The 17,493-nt window shown below is 40.1% G+C and overlaps 1 protein-coding gene across 5 annotated transcripts; it reads left to right on the plus strand.

Moving 5' to 3' along the window:
* The first annotated feature begins 134 nt into the window (after nt 1-134).
* LOC125743899 (transforming growth factor beta receptor type 3-like) lies at nt 135-17,084 on the plus strand. Of its 5 annotated transcripts, none has more exons than XM_049015990.1 (17): nt 135-374; nt 883-981; nt 2,471-2,655; nt 3,591-3,683; nt 4,384-4,567; nt 5,160-5,316; nt 5,879-6,029; nt 6,733-6,916; nt 7,149-7,384; nt 8,003-8,158; nt 8,527-8,625; nt 8,744-8,923; nt 10,773-11,066; nt 11,882-12,011; nt 13,737-13,787; nt 14,469-14,576; nt 16,696-17,084. In XM_049015990.1, exons 2-17 carry the CDS (start codon nt 921-923, stop codon nt 16,851-16,853), a joined length of 2,427 nt encoding a protein of 808 aa, XP_048871947.1. In that variant the 5' UTR covers nt 135-374; nt 883-920; the 3' UTR covers nt 16,854-17,084. The 5 variants fall into 5 exon arrangements, with proteins under 5 accessions (XP_048871947.1, XP_048871938.1, XP_048871929.1 ...); XM_049015981.1 differs by having other exon boundaries at nt 887-981; nt 3,546-3,683; XM_049015972.1 differs by having other exon boundaries at nt 136-374; nt 3,546-3,683.
* The last annotated feature ends 409 nt before the right edge of the window (nt 17,085-17,493 follow it).

The following is a 17,493-nucleotide window of genomic DNA, read 5'->3' on the forward strand; positions in this document are numbered from 1 at the left end:
CAGGCAGAGAGCCGCATACACCGCGAAACGCTGCCCGTGTTTCTGTAATACATTTTATTATCACTATAACAGTACTACATTTCCTGGAGTGAGGCTAACGAAAGACCAAACCAGACCCAACCATCACGGTTTGTTTCCGATGAGGATTACAGAATCCCCTAAAACGTGCGAGGAGGCCCACCTCCCACGGACTCGTGGGGGGGGGGGGGGGGGGAGCAGCAACGCAATAATGTTCAGCTTAATAAGAATAATGAAATCATTAGTCGCATAAATTACTGTCATACGCACACTTACGGAGAAGTCAGTTCTAAGAAAAATACATTTGAGTTTCGAAGAGAAGTGGATTCTACATTAAAGTTAAGCTCCTCTCCGCGGTATGTAAATCGTCTTTGAAAATACAAGTTCGTGTGTTTGCATAATATTAGCTACATATTTTACATTTAGAATCAGTTTTGTAAGTTCCGTTAAATATTTGCTTGGCTTTGTTTACGACATTTTGTTTTTAACAGTAACGTATTAAGGTGCACATGTCGTAGGGCTTGGGATAAACAGATTTTTAGACTATTTCTAGACTTTATTAAAAACCATTATTCTGTCTCTAGGACCACCTTAATATGAAAAATGGCTAGCCACAGCCTCCTGCGCTAAAGCCAGAAGGTCGAAGATTTCCAAGATAATAAAACTCACTTTTCAGGCTCACATTATTGTGACACCAAAATGCGGCTAATGCGTTAAAGCTGCCCTATTAGAATCTTGTTTTAAATTGTTTTTTAAGAGCATTTCCTTTACCTGCTGCTCCAGATGATGAGTGTGGGGACACACGTAAGTTTCCAAACCCCTGTTTACTACATTTTGATCCGATTTATTGTCTTTTCTTTGCAGACAGACCACAATCTCAGTTGCTTTTTTATTGTGGCCGAATGGCAGGCAAGGATGCTGTATCGGTTTTGTTTTTTGCTTATTGTTGCTTCACATCTGCAGGTAAGCTGTCGTTAACGTCACTTAAGACAAATATTTCACCTTTACAGCTCTATATTTTTGTTTATTTTTGGAGTTAATAAAAACATTTCATCCCTAAAGGTGCCTTTCTTTTTCATTTCTTTAATTGTAATATTAACGGAAATATGACATTTGCACCGAAAAAAATGACATTTGCAGACCTGTTTGATCAAACGATCACAAATCACCGCGGTATTTCTTTTCGGGTTTCCACTAGGCATGAAGTTTAAGGTTTGAGAGAGTCGTTTTTTTCAGTGGACTTGGTTTTTAACTGAAGTCCGAATTTCCCAGAGGAATCTACCCGAGGGATTAATAAAGTTTCTATCTATCTATCTATCTATCTATCTATCTATCTATCTATCTATCTATCTATCTATCTATCTATCAAAAAAGTTTATTATAATCTTAAATAATCTTGACAACATCTGGCATCTCTGTCATTTAAGTGTTCAATTGACCAGGAAATATCTAAAGAATGACAATAAAGGATTGATTATTATTATTATTATTATTATTATTATTATTTATTTGAGCCGGCAACCTTCTGATCACATGCACAGTGGTCTAACCTGTTGGGCCACACACCTCTCCCCAGTACCACCGGCTGTCTATCCTCCAATCACTTAGCTTGGGCAAGGTCAAAGGGGGGACTCGGGTCATTCTGAAGTAGCACAGGGACATAAAGTAGCAATGATGTGGCATGTATGTGTTTGCAGGTATTGCCAGTACCTGTCAAGGCCAGTACCTGTCAAGGCCAGTACCATGTGATATGGGGAAGGGAGCAAGGAATAGATTTGGGTACAAAAATGAAAGTGGGTTTAGTAAAACAGTGCGGACACACTAAAACAAAACAGGAACAAAGGAAAATGCTATTTTGTTGCTATCACAGGGGAAAACACAAGAAACTAGAAAGGCATGGTGTTTTGGAAAATACTACTGGAATTTGAAATGGAATTTAAGCTATGGCACCAGAATCTGGGCACTTGGTGAAGCCCCAGCCAGTTGTACAGAGACCGATTGTTTGATTACCATACTAACAGATCTATCTTTAAAAGTGTGACATAATTAAGTAATGACATACGCAAAGGAGTGCAATTGTACTCCAATATATCTATATCCTAGTCGTGATTTGGTCATGATTTGATTGGGGGGGGGGGGGTCACTGAATCCTGAGGGTTACTGCCCGCGGTGCCAGCAGCTTAAATAACAGTATTTAGATACACCTGTAAAGCGGCCTGACACTTCTGATGTGAAATGTCCGAATGCGATTATACTCTAATAACCTTTTGACCAGTCAGATTTCTTGGTCGAAACTAACTTTTCTATAATATAGATTGATAGGTTCCTTTTATATATAAAGCTGCTTGACCATTCAGTGATTCCATGCTGACGTGTTGGACCTTCTCTTCTGGCTCCCATGGAATCAATGGAAAATTACAGGCTGTGAATGTAACCCGCTCTGTTCCTGCAGGTCCATTATCATCAATGCCGTGTGAAATTTTACCTGTAGCGGATGCGCACCCTGTACAAGCCCAGTGGCTGAGCTTCAGCACCTTATCTGGCTGTGCCAGCAGGGAGACCATAGGGCTCCCCCAGGAGGTGCACCTCATCGCTCTGAGACAGAGGAGCCCCGAGGAGCCTGCACAACCCACTGATGTAAGCTGCTCACTTAAAAGAGCCGACGCCTATGGAAATTAAATAAGTTTGGGCAGTGTTTCTCACCCCAGTCCTCAGGGACCCCAAGACAGTCTGTACTTTTTGCTCACAGTACACCTGTACCAGGTATTTGATGTTCTTGATTTTTTTGGTTCAGGTGTGCTGGGAGCTGGAAGCAAAATGTGGACTGACTAGAGGTTCCCAATAACTGGGTTGAGAAGCACTGAATTTAGAACAGCACAGCTCTTTTACAGTTAACACCCAGAGAAAATTTTAAATAAAGAGTTTTCTGTAATCGAGAAACGTCAGTACTTCACACGCAATCACGCAGTCTTTGCTGAAAGAGAAACAGTACCAAATTAAATTTGATGACTAGCATTTGCTCATCTCTGCCGCTCTTCTTTCAGTGAATGAACTTTCTGTGAAAGAGCTGCTAGCCGTTGTCTCCGCCCGCTAGCATTTTCCATTCTTTGACGATTCATGTATTTGCCGTTGTGTATGCTGGCCAGGTCCGGGTGATGCCGATGATCAGGCATCATCCCTGTTCCCCTATGACTGGCAGACGCTGACCTTCAGTTATGTCTGTTATGGGGCAGCGTGCGACTCAGTGGGATAAGCCTCTGTGATGGGAAGGCCACTATATAGATATATGTTTTCAACAATAAACAATAACAAATTAAGTAATACAATAAAAAGAACAACAAGTAGACATTAGTCATTCCTGGAACACTCAATGAGCAAAAAAATGTTGGACTAAAGCCGCAAAATAATAATAATGATAATAATAAACAAATGAGAATTAAAGGATTACATGTTGCTGGATATATAATTGTATTGCATGTTTTGCTGTCCTTTCCCTTTAGTTAATGTTTTCCCTTTGCTCTTTGAAGGTTATTCTACATGTGAAGCCAATTCAGTCTTTGCTCATCCACCAGAAACCTCTGATATTCGTGCTCAGCTCTCCCTGGCCGGTGATGTGGAAACTGAGGGCTGAGAATCTGGCCCCCCATGTAAAGCGTACCCTGCATGTGAGTCTTCATCTTCACCTTTGCCTTTGCTTGTCTTCCTCCTGCCTTCCTTCATAAAATGGATGCTTAAGTTACAAGACAAATTACTGTAACTGATGTTCCTCTTCTGCAGCATGTACAGTACCACTCAAAAGTCTGAACACACCTGCTTTTAATGCATTTCGGTACATTTTAGCTATTTAATTCACCTTATTGTAAAAGGCCTTGAAGCCATGCAGTGATACATATCAAATACTGGAATGACCAAGAGACCAAGTGTTAGACGTCTTAGAATTGTAACAAATTTTAGACTCCCAAACTTTAGATTTTTCACCCAACTTCCAGATGTAGCCACCTGGAATGCGGCTCCAACAGTCCTGAAAGAGTTTCCACGAGCTCTGGGCACAAGTTGGCTTCCTTGCTCTTACTCTTCAATCCAACTTCTTAATCCAAAGTTCAATCTAAGCTCTGTATGGTTTAGGTTACTGGCTTGTGGGAGCCAGTTCATCTGCCACAGCACTCCATCTCTTTCTTTGTTCACAAAGTAATTCTTACTACTTAATAAAAATCACAACTGCAATAGTTTAAACAAAAATGATTACTTACTTTCAGGAGTCATAGCAGTTTATTTTATAGTCCAGCTGTGCATAGCATTAACAGCAAAAGTGAAGCATGCCCCAACGACTTTCAGTTTTTATTTTATATCATTGTGTTTCTGCAGATATCAAAAAGATCAGAGGTTCTGTTTGAGGTGGGAAATTTTTCAGCTTTCAGCAACGTACTTGCAGAAAATTTGCCACGTGGCAACCAACGCCTTGTTACCTGGGCAAAGAGGAAGTACAAAGCGGTCACTTCCTTCTCTGAAATCAAAGCTGCCAAAAATATCTATATGAATGTTGGTGAAGGTATGTTGGCCATACTTTTGCCGATAAATTCCTTTTTTCTGTCCTACTGTACCTGCAGGGGATACATACCCCTGCTGTAGATTGGGATTAAACAATTTGATTATCTGTAATATAACACAGGAGGAGGTCCTGCTCATTAACATGATTTTTTTGGGGTGGATGAATTACAATTAATGAGTAGCGGGTGGGTGACTTATGGTTAATGAGTAGCGGGTGGATGAATTACGGTTAATGAGTAGCGGGTGGATGAATTATGGTTAATGAGTAGCGGGTGGATGAATTGATAAATCAGTATGCTGAGCTCTTGCACTTATATCCAGTATTTAAGGATTAGAGGAAATAGTGCACAAACTTAAAGTAAAACATTAAAACAGTGATTATAATGTTAATATCCATCTATCCATTTTCCAAACCGCTTATCCTACTGGGTCGCGGGGGGTGCGGAGCCTATCCCGGAAGCAATGGGCATGAGGCAGGGAACAACCCAGGATGGGGGGCCAGCCCATCGCAGTATAATGCTAATATAATTAATGATTTTAGAGTTAGTAGGATATAACAGGCTATGAAAAATATAACGACCATATTCTTTCAGATTCCATGTCTTCCGAGACCTGTGAGATAGTGAAGAGATTCCGATCTCAAAACTGCCTGACTGGTTATGCACAGACATCCAAAGGCTGTGTTCTGCCATACCAAGCCCATAATCATGAAATCCACATCATCACATTACAGGCCCCAGACCCCAACAGGTAAATGCAGCTTTTCTAGCTATTAACTGATAAATATATATAAAGATATAGTTCACAGAATACACCGAGATCACATAATGCCGGCCTTGTAGCAGATCCTTCAGTTGGCAGTTGGCTTCTAGTTTGCCAGCATAAGGGAAGGATGCCCCCTTCGGCTCAGTAGAAAGAGGCTTGACGGCTGGTCTGCAGGTGGCTGAAGAGAGAGAGCTGACCTGCAGAAGGTCTGATGAACCACAGACAGCATGACAGAACATAGCGCCACACAAACATGCACACTACTTTCCAAAGGTGGAAAGTTCAGGTCCAGCAAATACAAATCCAGACCAAGATTTTGTTTCAGCTAATCACTTGAATATAAAGAGTCACAGTTACAGAGAACTCAAGTGGTTGGTTGAAACAAAACCTTGGTCTGGATTTATACTCTCTGGACCTGAAATTTCCACCTCTGCTCCTCTTTGGCTTATTCATCAGCATGGTCAGTTGACTGAGGATCCACAGTTTTTTTTTCCAATATATATTTTTTCTACAGGGTGTATATCTGTATTTTATCCTCTTTTTTCAGTAGTACATTTCAGAAAGATGTGACTGTGGATATTAAAGTACTGGACAAAGATAAGCTCACTCACCATGATGTGCTACTCATCCTGAAGTGTGAGAAGCCAGTCCACTGGGTGATCCGATCTCGAGGCATCATGAGCAAGTTGAAAATCCTGGTAAACTGTAACGTGCCCCATCTTTTTCGTATCTGAGTTTCAGTTTCAGGGTTCCAATAACAGCTACAATGCACTGGCTAATGAGTCCTTTTTTTTTGGGGGGGGGGGGGGGGGTAATTTCATGCACAACGCAAATAGGAACAGAGCATTCTGCATATGATGCATATAGTGTGTAAAGGTAGATACTAAAACAAAAGTGAGAAAATGAAAAAATGCACACGAATGGAAGCAGAAATGTGAAACATGTCTCTATTAGTTCTACACTATATCACCACAAGCTAGCCATTATGGTCATGATCTTTTTTATAATTCCAATAATCACATTTCCTTTTAATTGTCCTTTACTGTTTCCTATATATTGGCAGCTTTTTGTACATTCAAAAACGCATTGCATTTGCATGCTTGTTGTGGTGCTGATTGGACCCTGACCCTACTCTCTCAATTGTACATTGCTTTGGATAAAAGCATCTGCTAAATAAATGTATGCAATTAATATGATTAACTTTAACATATTAAAATTTCATGAAGTGCATTTGTTCAAAGCTATATATTGCACTACAATCTTACGCCCTGAGCTGACCTAAATCGGCCCCAGGCTACCTTGACTACGATAAGTGTTTGGTAGGTGGATGGATGTTTCAGTGTTCTCTTGTCTATTTTATTTTCTTACATTCACGCTTTGTGTCCTCCACCTTTATCTCAGACCCCAGATGGTGTAACTCTGGATTCTGGCACTGAAACGCTGATTTCCAAGATCAGCAGGCAGGATGTTCCTTCTCAACCTCAGCTCCTAATCCAGTGGGCTGAGGTGCATAACTACAGTCCCATCACATCATTCACTATCACAGATGTAGCCAATCACTTTACATTGTGGTTGAGGGAATTAGGTAAGTATACGATACCATCTCAGAGTAAATGCTTCATAATTTCTAATACAAAACTGCAAAAAAGAAATAGACAATGAAATTTAAATGATTTCTAATATATATTTTTCAGATTTTTAAAAAACATTATTTTAAAAGTACTGAGTTAATAGCTTTGATCACATGTGTGATTAAATCCCCCCAATGAATTTCCTGAAACAAGGGGGGGGGTTAACCAGTGGTTTGTGACTTATAGATGCGGTTGCAGATCCTTTGAAGAGCACGTTGAGCCCACAGCTGGCTGTCCTTCACCGTTATAAACCCTATCCAAGCTCCCCCCGTCAGCGTGGGGTACCGCATCTCTTCCTACCCGCACCCGTCAAGGAGAGGCCTTGGCCTGTCGTGGATCACGAGGCCGCCTTCAGGGTTGGGCTGAGTGTGCGTTGTGAGGAGCACAGGATGGTGGTGATCATGGACAAAGAAGGCCTGCAGGTGACAGCCATGTGTTTTAATCTAGATGCCACTTATTAGGACAGCAATGAGTATCACATTCATATTCTTATTCATATGTTATGACTGTTATGACTACTGTATAATGAATAAAAAAGTTAAATATGCATAGAAAACAATGCACGGTTGGAACAGTTCTCACAGACCTACAGTGTATAATAAAACAGTATTTTCATCTCCTCAATTGCAAAACGTCGTAATGAATGCTACACATTAAAAAGTTGTAGAACTAGCTAGATATCCCTAGCAACGATATGATAACTATTACTAACTGATTGATAACTGCTTTTTTTTTTTAATAACACTGCTAAGTCTGGGAAATATCTCTTGGCTGCTGGATCACATGTTGATTGTTCCAAGGAGGCCAAAGCTGTCTATAGCATCTATGTCTTTGCTTTCAATGCTAAGGTAGCTGCTAATCCTTTAGCTATAACCTTTGTTTTCTTCATATTTAGCCACAATCCCATCTTTTCACTGACCGGTATCTGTCCTTGGCTGCAGATCTTTTTCATTTCTGCTATAAGCATTTGAATTTCACTTTTAAATTGTCAATTTCCCAAACAATGCGTGTTTTGCTTGATCTTCCTGTCTCTCCCTCAGGCCTATGGGTATTCAAAGGTCAAACTTACCCTGCAGGATCCTGACTGTAATGCAAGGTCTAACGCTACTCACTACATCCTGGAGACACTCCTTACAGGTTGCCAAACCACCAAGTACCCTTTTTTCCCAAGCCCAGTGGTAATCTACTTTAACACAGTAAGTTAAAAAAAAAAACACAGGCAATCTGCTTGTTTTTAGATCTGAAAATCTGAGTAATATAGGAAACTGTGGATCCTGTTCTTTACAAGCTTGGATATAATCCTGGTATGTTAAATTTTGGCAGGTTTCTGTTCATTTGGTACATTTTATGGATCCAGTAACACAGTTCGGGATTTTGTTTTTTTTTTTTTTTTTGTCTGGCTGCATATTTTTTTTAGATGTGACGTTGTGAGGAATTTATCATCTATGAATATGTTATTTGAAAAGGAGTATTGCATAAATACTTTTGTGGGAATAAAAGCATATCTTATGCTGCACAGCACATCAAGTCCTTCCACACATTTCTGTCTTTTCATGATCGGCAGATTCTTATTGGCCAGTTGCAGCCTGAGGTGGGAAGCGGCTGGTCATTTGATTATGAGGACATAACTGCAGAACCCATGGAACCAATATTTTCCATCCTGGTAAGCTGGCAACCTCAGTTATCTTGAAATGAATGACAGCCCAGTGTAAGTACTGTGCTGTGGTGTAAGTGCTGTGCTGTGGTACTGTGTGATGGCCAATATTTCATCTCTCCCATAGTTTAACTGCACATACAGAAACAACAAGAGGCCTTTACCCCCATTTCCCACTCATGGCCGCCACAAGGATCCTATGAACAACATAACATTCAACATGGAGCTTTACAACACAGACCTTTTCTACTACACATTACCTCAGCCCTTCCTCACCATCTCGGAAAACAAGCCCATCTTTGTGGAGGTAAGAGAGAGCAAAAAACAGAAATTAGCTTTGTTTTCAAATTGCCGGTTGTAGCTATAGCTGTTTTTAGAATAAATCACTGCACACTTCTCCGAACGCAGGGTCAACCAGCACCCCCAGACAGCGATGCCGACTCTCACGCATCTGGCGTGACACTCACACTTTCAGACTCTCACGCAAGAAATCTTACGACAAATCTATATTATTCCGTTATAAACCTAAAATTAGCTACATCAAAAGCCTTGTGTTAGTTTGCAAACCTTAGACTGTTTACGCGTTAATAAAACTGTTACATAAATGTAAGAGTGTGCAGACTTGTCTGGAATTGAAAATCTCACACCAGTCAGCTGACCAAAGTTGGTGACGCTGCCTAGAGCAGCTGGACTTCAGGGTCTTGCTCAAGGGCCCAATGGGATGAACACTAAGCTTTTTTCAAGGTAGCAGATTTATAAAAAACCAATCAGTATTGTCATGACTGCATATACTCAATTCACATATTGTTGCTTGACTCAGCATATTGACTCAGTATTACATTTACCTTTAGTGATCATACTGACATAATTTTTTGAATATATGGTAAAGAACAAAAATCTCAAATTGGTACAAACATTTCTGTTGCTACACTATACTGTACATGATGCTGCAAATGTGCTGTGAGGCATTTAGAATAGCAGATGTTAATTATGGAAATCATAAGTGTGTTCCTGATTGGGTTGGGGATCTGTACCTGTGTCCGGAAAGTAGCAGGTTCAAATCCCGTAAGTTTAAACATACCACCACTGGACCCTTGAGCAAGGCCCTTAACCACAAGGGATGCTGGCTGACCATTCTCTCTGACTCCATACTGTCCTGACTTTGAAAAAAAAACATCTGCTGAATAAATGTACCTAATCCTCACTTAATTCTAACCAAATCTCGTAGCATTATCAGAAGCTATGCAAAAAAATATGTGTTCACAAGCTGGGGCAGTGTGGAGCGCAACACCCTTTTAGAAATTGTGCATCATGTATTTAAGATCATAAAAGATATTTAATATTACATGCTTTAATACTATATGGACTTTAACATCAGTGATTATGTGGAAGATATGTGACCATGATGCAACACTTCTGTTTAAGTAAAACGGCTCGTTAAACAATGACATGCTGGACTGCTTATAGATTAAGATCTGAAATTATGGTCAGAGCAGGATGCCCAGAAATACTTTTGTGAGTTTATGGTGACATCTTCAGGCACTAATTTGAACTGCAGTTTACTGTTTCCTATGCTGATGGTTACCCATCAGTGCTAATCCAGGTGAGGGTCACAGGTGCAGCGATAATGTTTCTCATATTTGTTAATAAATAGAAGGGATCTAGAACTACAGTATGTAGCTAACCATAACGTTTTGTTTTAATGCGTAAATATTTGTTTTTGTGTGAATATTTGTAACAGTGTTTCCCACGTTTATGGTTAATAAATATAGTAATGTTGCAGGACAGTGGGATATTAATGCATTGCTAGTTTTTATTTTAATTTTACATCATGATTGTTTGTGTGCTTTTGACAATTTATCTTGGTTGCGTATATATCAATGTATCAATGCTTTATTTAGTTCTATGGTAATGCAGGTACCCATGACATAACCGTGACTGGCTCATGCAGTTATAGGATGGATGGTTATGCGGGTCGGCATGGTATTCTGTGAAGTGTAGGGATCTTAAAGGTGATCTTGTTACAGATGCTTTAGCCAGAATAAGCTTAGCCTCATTCTCTCGCAGGGTGTTTAATCTTAAGCATAGCCGTAGCATCACCATGGCATAGTTTTGTATTTTTAATCAAACATTTTTCTTTTCACCCCTCTGCCTAGGTTTCCACCACCAAATCCGATCACAAGCTTGAGTTTATGATACAAACGTGTTTTATCTCGCCCAATTCGAACCCTAACATAGCATCCGAGTACACCCTCATTGAAAATATCTGCCCTACGGATGACTCTGTGCGGTATTACCCCCGACAACTGGAATTCCCTTTCCTACATGCGCAAACAGACAGAAAGAGGTTCAGCTTTAACTTCCGGTCGAAGTTCAACATGTCCCTACTTTTCCTGCACTGCGAGATGTCCCTCTGCACCAAACGCCAAAGCAGTCATGGTCTGCCAAGGGTCAGCATCACTTTGTGGTCCTTTATTTTTCTCTATTTGCCTTGAAATAATTTCTCTGTATGACAGATGCAATTTTTATATATCGTAGTCAAGGGCAATGCTTACATATGGACAGATTTGGGTAGTTCAGGTCCAGAAGGTAATAATACGGACCAACATTTTGTTTTAACCAAACAGTTGAGCATAGAGTCACTGTCACAGAGTATTCAACTGGTTGAAACAAAATGTTTACTTTCTGGACCTGAATTATCCACCTTTGCCTTTGGATTTTTGCATAAGCATAACTTTGTATGTCATCGGCATTGGGTGGACCTGGGAGAATGTTGGTGTGTGCAGCTATTATTACTGGCCTGTGCGATCATTAAAAAATAAAGTAATAATATCTGGTAAAGTTATGTTCTAATGGATTAAGCTAAAAAATATTTATCTGAATTATTAATACGTGTATGTTAAATTTAACATGCATAATGCACAGGTTGTATGATTTCTGCTTGTATTTTGGAAAAAGGGAAAAGTAAAATTTAATGATTCTGTTATTGTGGCTTTCATAGGGTGTGAGTATAATCATTTAAAAATGGCCCCTTTTAAATGGGGAAGCTCAGATTTGGCCCTTCACAGAAATAACTGCCCAGCTCTGATCTATGCAGATTCTGTATAAGAAATCTATGTTTGAATAATTAAAATTAAGGAATCTGTCATTGTGAAATTTGAAACAGCATTGTAACTAGAAAAAATAATCCAGTGCAGTCTGGAGGCAGAGCATGCACTGCAGTTTAAAGTGTTCTGATCCTAGTCTAATCCTGCTCGTTTTTCAGTGTATACAACCTGATGAGGCTTGTACCTCTGTCAACATGGATGTCATTATGGCTGTGATGACACTGAGCACCAAGACTTCCACCAAACCACTGGTGGTGCTGTCAGACAGCAGACCGCAGGAGCCATCAGGTGAGAAGGCTAGTAAGAGGGACTGACCCTCCAGTGTTTATTAATGTGACACATTACCAGTGAGTGCTAATCAAGCTATAAAGATGCTTATACAATCAAGGGCGAACGATACATACCATACATACACTGCCATTCAAAAGTTTGGGGTCACTTAGAAATTTGCTTGTTTTCCATGAAAACATACATGAAATGAGTTTGAATAGGAAATGCAGCTACTGTAAATGAATAGGAAATAGTAATTAACAAAGTTACAAAAAATCATTTTTGAAATTAAAATAATAATTGTGTTCTTCCTGAAGCATTTCCCACGAGTTGGGTTGGCTTGATGGGCACTTCTTGTGTACCATTCGGTCAAACTGCTCCCATAACAGCTCAGTACAGTTAAGATAAGGTAACTGTACTGGCCGCTCCATTATACACAGAATACCAGCTGACTGCTTCTTCCCTTAATAGTTCTTGCATAATTTGGAGCTGTGTTTGGGTCATTGTCCTGCTGTAGGATGAAATCGGTTCCAATTAAGCCTCATCCACAGGGTATGGCATGGCATTGCGAAATGGAGTGATAGCCTTCCTTCTTCAGGATCCCTTTCACCATGTATGAATCTCCCACTTTGCTATCACCAAATCAGCCCCAGACTATCACATTGCATCTACCATGCTTGACAGATGTCGTCAGGCACTAGTCCGGTATCTTTTCATTTGATCTGCGTTTAACAAAATTTCATCTTTGTGATCTGAAAACCTCAAACATTTGTTTATGCATAGCACTTTTTTTTCCAGTTTTCCTCTGTTCAGTGTCTGTGTTCATTTGCCCATCTCAGTCCTTTCTTTTTCTCAGCCATTCTGAGATACGGCTTTTCCTTTGCAATTCTGCCTTGGATGACCGGCCTCCCGGAGTTGCCTCTTCACCGTTGATGCTGAGACTGGTCTTTTGCAGATACAATTTAATGAAGCTGCCAGTTGAAGACCTATGAGGAGTCTGTTTCTCAAACTACACACTCTAATATATTTATCCTCTCGCTCAGTTGTGCACCGGGGCCTCCCTCTCCTCTTTCCATTGTGGTTAGAGCCAGTTTGTGCTGTTCTATAAATGGAGTAGTACAGAGCGTTGTACGAGATCTCCAGTTTCCAGGCAATTTCACGCATAAAATAGCCTTCATTTCTCAGAACAAGAATAGACCAATGAGTTTCAGGAAGTTCCTTCTTTCTGACCATTTTGAGCTTGTAATCAAACCCACAATTGCTGATGCTCCAGATCCTCAGCTAGGCCAAAGAAGGCCAGTTTAATTGCTTCTTTAATCAGCCCACCAATTTTAATCTGTGCTAACAAATGATTAACTTGCAGTAGCAAGCACAGCATTCCACTGGCACACCGGAGTAACTGATGCTGATAACGGGCCTCTGGCCACCTATGTAGAGATTCCATGAAAAACAGCCGTTTCCAGTCATGATAGTCATTTACTACATTAACAGTGTCTACACAGTATTTCTGATCAGTCTGATGTAATTCTAATGCTAAAAAATGTTTTTTTTTTTCTCAAAAGCAAGAACATTTCTAAATTATCCCAAACTTTTGAATAGTAGTGTATATCTTACCTATCTAGGGGGGAATTTATTTTATTTACTTTATCCTAAATGTATCAGTTTACATTTAATCATAATGTCCTTTAAATAATTTCAGGTATTAAAAAGCATTAGACTATGCTGCTTCTGTCATTGTTTCAGGACCTTCCACGCGGACGTTTCTGCAGGGTCCCCTCCAATCCAATAAAGACTGTAAGTTCATTTGGGGAATAGGGTTACACAGGGTCGTATCACTCCTTTCCTGTTTTCTTTAACAGTAAAGAAGCTTAATAGAATAGAGTAGTTATACTGTATTCATCCACACTGGGAGACTGGGTTGCAGTTGTATATCCCATCTTCACGAGAAACGCAGACACACTTATTAAAAGGTGTGAGCTGGTTTTGGGGTCAGAACACAGTGTAACCAGTTGTGACTGTGATTCTTTATACTCAACTAGTTGGTTGAAACGAAATTTTGGTCTGGATTTTTACTTTCTGGACTTGAACTTTCCAGTTCAGTTGATCACACCAAAACACATAACTATTTGCACTGTAACAATAGCGTTTAAGATGCATCTTAAAAATCAAGAGGAAATTATTGGATGTTGTCATATGGTCTGAATCACCTCAGTCTCACTACAGTTTTAAACTGTAATTGTAGCCAAAGTGTGGCTAAGATTCTATGAATTAATGCAATATATACTTGATTTGAGGGAACTGGCTTGGGAGACAAATCTTTCCATTGCAAAAAAATTGACATATTTTAGTGGCACCGCAATGAACTGTTAGCATTTAATTTTGACCTGTAAAAATAATGTACGTTAATATGAATTGTGCAGGTGTTCAGCTGTACACACCATGTAAGCCTGTTCACTTCAGCTTTCTTTTTTGCAGATGTAATATATGTCCTGGATACTCCAGCGATGGTTGGAATCGCTTTCGCAGCGTTTATCATTGGGGCTATTTTAACAGCAGCTTTGTGGTTCATTTACTTTCGCACAGGTAAGCCTGCTATTTCGCTTGTCTTTCTCACTATACAGCTGAGCACTTTCTGCATAAAATCGACGAGCAGAAGGCCGCTCACCATCAGTGCTGTACGGCACCGTATTAGAGTGCTGCATGCAGCACTGGGGTTGGTCACCCTGCTATGCTGGTTTCGTGTGAAGGCTGGTGGCCCAATGCTAAAGCTAAAAACTACCACATGTTCTCATTTGACCTATTAATTTATTCAACTCCCAGACATGAAAACTGCCCCCTTTCAGAGGTCTTTCTGATTAACCCCACCTTGCTTGATAAATCTTACCGACCAGCGATGATCAAGCAAAATTTTCTTCTGAATCCATTCCCTATATGCATCGTACCCCTGGGGTCAGTAACTGAGCTGGCTCCACCCCCTCGTCGAGCACTTTTTTGATTTGTAACTAATGGTATTTAAATTCGTCTCTCCTTCACTATTTTTCACGGGCTTTAATTAATTTATATTATAAAATGTTATAGGAAAGGATGCAGAGATTCATTCATTCATGCTACTCATTCAATGAAATTCTGATTAATAAACGTATTTAATAAACTTAGCAGGACCCAATATCATGTTATAAAGACAAAAGGCACCTTTCTAAATAATACAACTTATTGCATTTTTGTGTAAATTCACAGGCCGAAATTTCAACATAACTTACAGCTTGCTACATTTTTCTGGTGTGGTCCATAGACAAAGTTATGTCCTTTTTTCACCCTATCAGGTCCTCTCTGTCTTGCAGGTGGTGGATAATTTGAGTGTGGTCAGTAGTTCCTACCCCAGATGACTTCTTTCTGTCTGGACCTTACTTAATACTCATCCTAGCATTACCTATGTATATAAAGAATATATAAAAATAGAACTAATCTCTTTAAAGAATACATGATGCGTAGTGGTGTGTCTCTTTGGCTGCATATTTTAATAAAACTGTGTGAAATTTTCACCATATCGTGGGGTTCTTTAGCCACACTTATGCCTTGGGATCCCAGAGCGGCTCATGCCAAGGTGATGCACTGCGAACTGGCCCTGGGAGATAACAGGAAATGGTCTCAAGCTGCTGGAGATCTTCCTGCCAGGAGTTCATACCTATGTATAACAGGCAGAGCACTGCTAATTCCCCATGAAAGCCCTTCAGACACTGTGATGTAACACTTTTAGTTGCTATTCACATAAAGAAAATAGTCTAGTATAGCACCTACCAGGGGCGCCGACAAAGGGGGAGAGCTGGGACCATTACAAAGGCCTCTGAGTGACAGGGGTCCTAAGAAATAGGAACATACTGTAATTGGCTTAGTTTGGGTTGGGGGCCCAATATGACATGATTTCATGGGGCCTAAAATCTCTAGCAGCACTTCTAGGCTTCTACTGTCATATTAATGTTATGAACCAATACTTCAAATTTTCAAAAAAAAAAACTACTTTTTATTTCGGTAATACTTTGATTTTTCTTATATTACAGTTTTCCTCCAAATGCCTCAACATTCAAAACATTTCTGATTCTTAACTTTAACAGCTTTTGCTTTAAAAAAAAACAGAAAATCAGAAAAATATACCTATTGTTAACCTAGGTGTCACATCATGGGTAAAGAAGGAGCCGAAGGCAGGCGTGGAAAAATCAAAAGGGACTTTATTAAGCAAAACTGCAAGCAGGTCAAAAGGAAAGGGACCATGGGGGGTTAGAACAGCGTTGGAAGGATCAGACCAGAACACAGGGCAAACTGGAGAGCACACACAGGTAGCAACATCATGGACTGGGGAGCTCAAGACAGGGAGGCACTATATACATCACTAACGAGGGAGCAGACGAGAGGCACTTGGGGTGATCCACACAAGGGCTGTAACGAGAGGCAAGATTAAGCAAGTAACAGGTGCAGCTTGTTAGAGCCACACAACAGAGGGAATGAGGGGGAAGGGATGCAGGGTGTGACACTAGACACTAGTAGATAAAATCCTACTTAAAGTTGTCTCATCTTGTCACTATGGGGGACTCAAACCATTTGGTTAAAATACATTTTATTGACTTCCATACCCAACCGGGCCCAAGTCAGGCGACCCACAATGGGGTTGTCTACTCACAATGCCATTATTTACCCACAATGCCAGGATTTCTGAGACCAGGCGGTATCCCACACAAAAATGGTAACCTTTGGAACTACCTACGAGAGGGGTGGCTCCAGGACAAGGTGGACAAAGGAGAGACTGAAATGTGGAGAAGTGAAGAAACCAGGAACCCAAACCATGACATGGAGTCCAGAAAATGAGGCTGAGATTCCGGAACAGGTCTGGCAGCTCATCACAACTGAGCAAGAGAAGGAAGCTGGAAACAAGATGGCAGCTCGCCAACAGCATGATGCCGGAGACAAGACCCTGGATACTTAAAATTGCAAACCCAATAATGCTGGCTATTAAAACACAAACTCTCAAAGAGACCCATTGTACATGCCTTACATCTTGTGCAGCATGGGATAGGCTCCAGAGCTCCCTGCGACCCTGACCAGAAAAAGTATTAAATCTGTTGAATTTGATTGGAAAAATATTCAAATATAGATTTGGCTTTGTGTACCTTAAATTTCCCAGATAGGTAACATGAACCTTACTCAACCTCAGAATCAAAATACTGTTGCAGGTGTAACACATAAGTTGTAAAGTGAAATGTATTTTAATGTCTCAAAATTGTATTACTTTTATTCTTGAAGAGTTTAGCTCTCAGAAGACTTAAAAATAAATAAAGTAATAACTGGAAGTTCAAACATGCCTTTGACAATTAGATATCCCAGGACACCTTGTCCTCTGTGACTACAGAATAATTATGATAATATGCAATTATCACCTCACTTTTTTCAGCAGCAACCTTGAAGTGAAATAAGGGTGTTATTGCAAAGATCGAAGAAAAAAATAAAA

The sequence above is a fragment of the Brienomyrus brachyistius genome, chromosome 1, assembly GCF_023856365.1.
Source record: "Brienomyrus brachyistius isolate T26 chromosome 1, BBRACH_0.4, whole genome shotgun sequence".
NCBI lineage: Eukaryota > Metazoa > Chordata > Actinopteri > Osteoglossiformes > Mormyridae > Brienomyrus > Brienomyrus brachyistius.

What these genes read in the sequence shown, in the direction of transcription:
- LOC125743899 (XM_049015981.1), top strand. Translation starts at nt 921, where the DNA reads ATGGCAGGCAAGGATGCTGTATCGGTTTTGTTTTTTGCTTATTGTTGC. An exon ending in AGCCTGCACAACCCACTGAT is followed by an intron (nt 2,656 to 3,545) that starts GTAAGCTGCTCA and finishes TGCTCTTTGAAG; the next exon opens with GTTATTCTACATGTGAAGCC. An exon ending in CTATATGAATGTTGGTGAAG is followed by an intron (nt 4,568 to 5,159) that starts GTATGTTGGCCA and finishes ATATTCTTTCAG; the next exon opens with ATTCCATGTCTTCCGAGACC.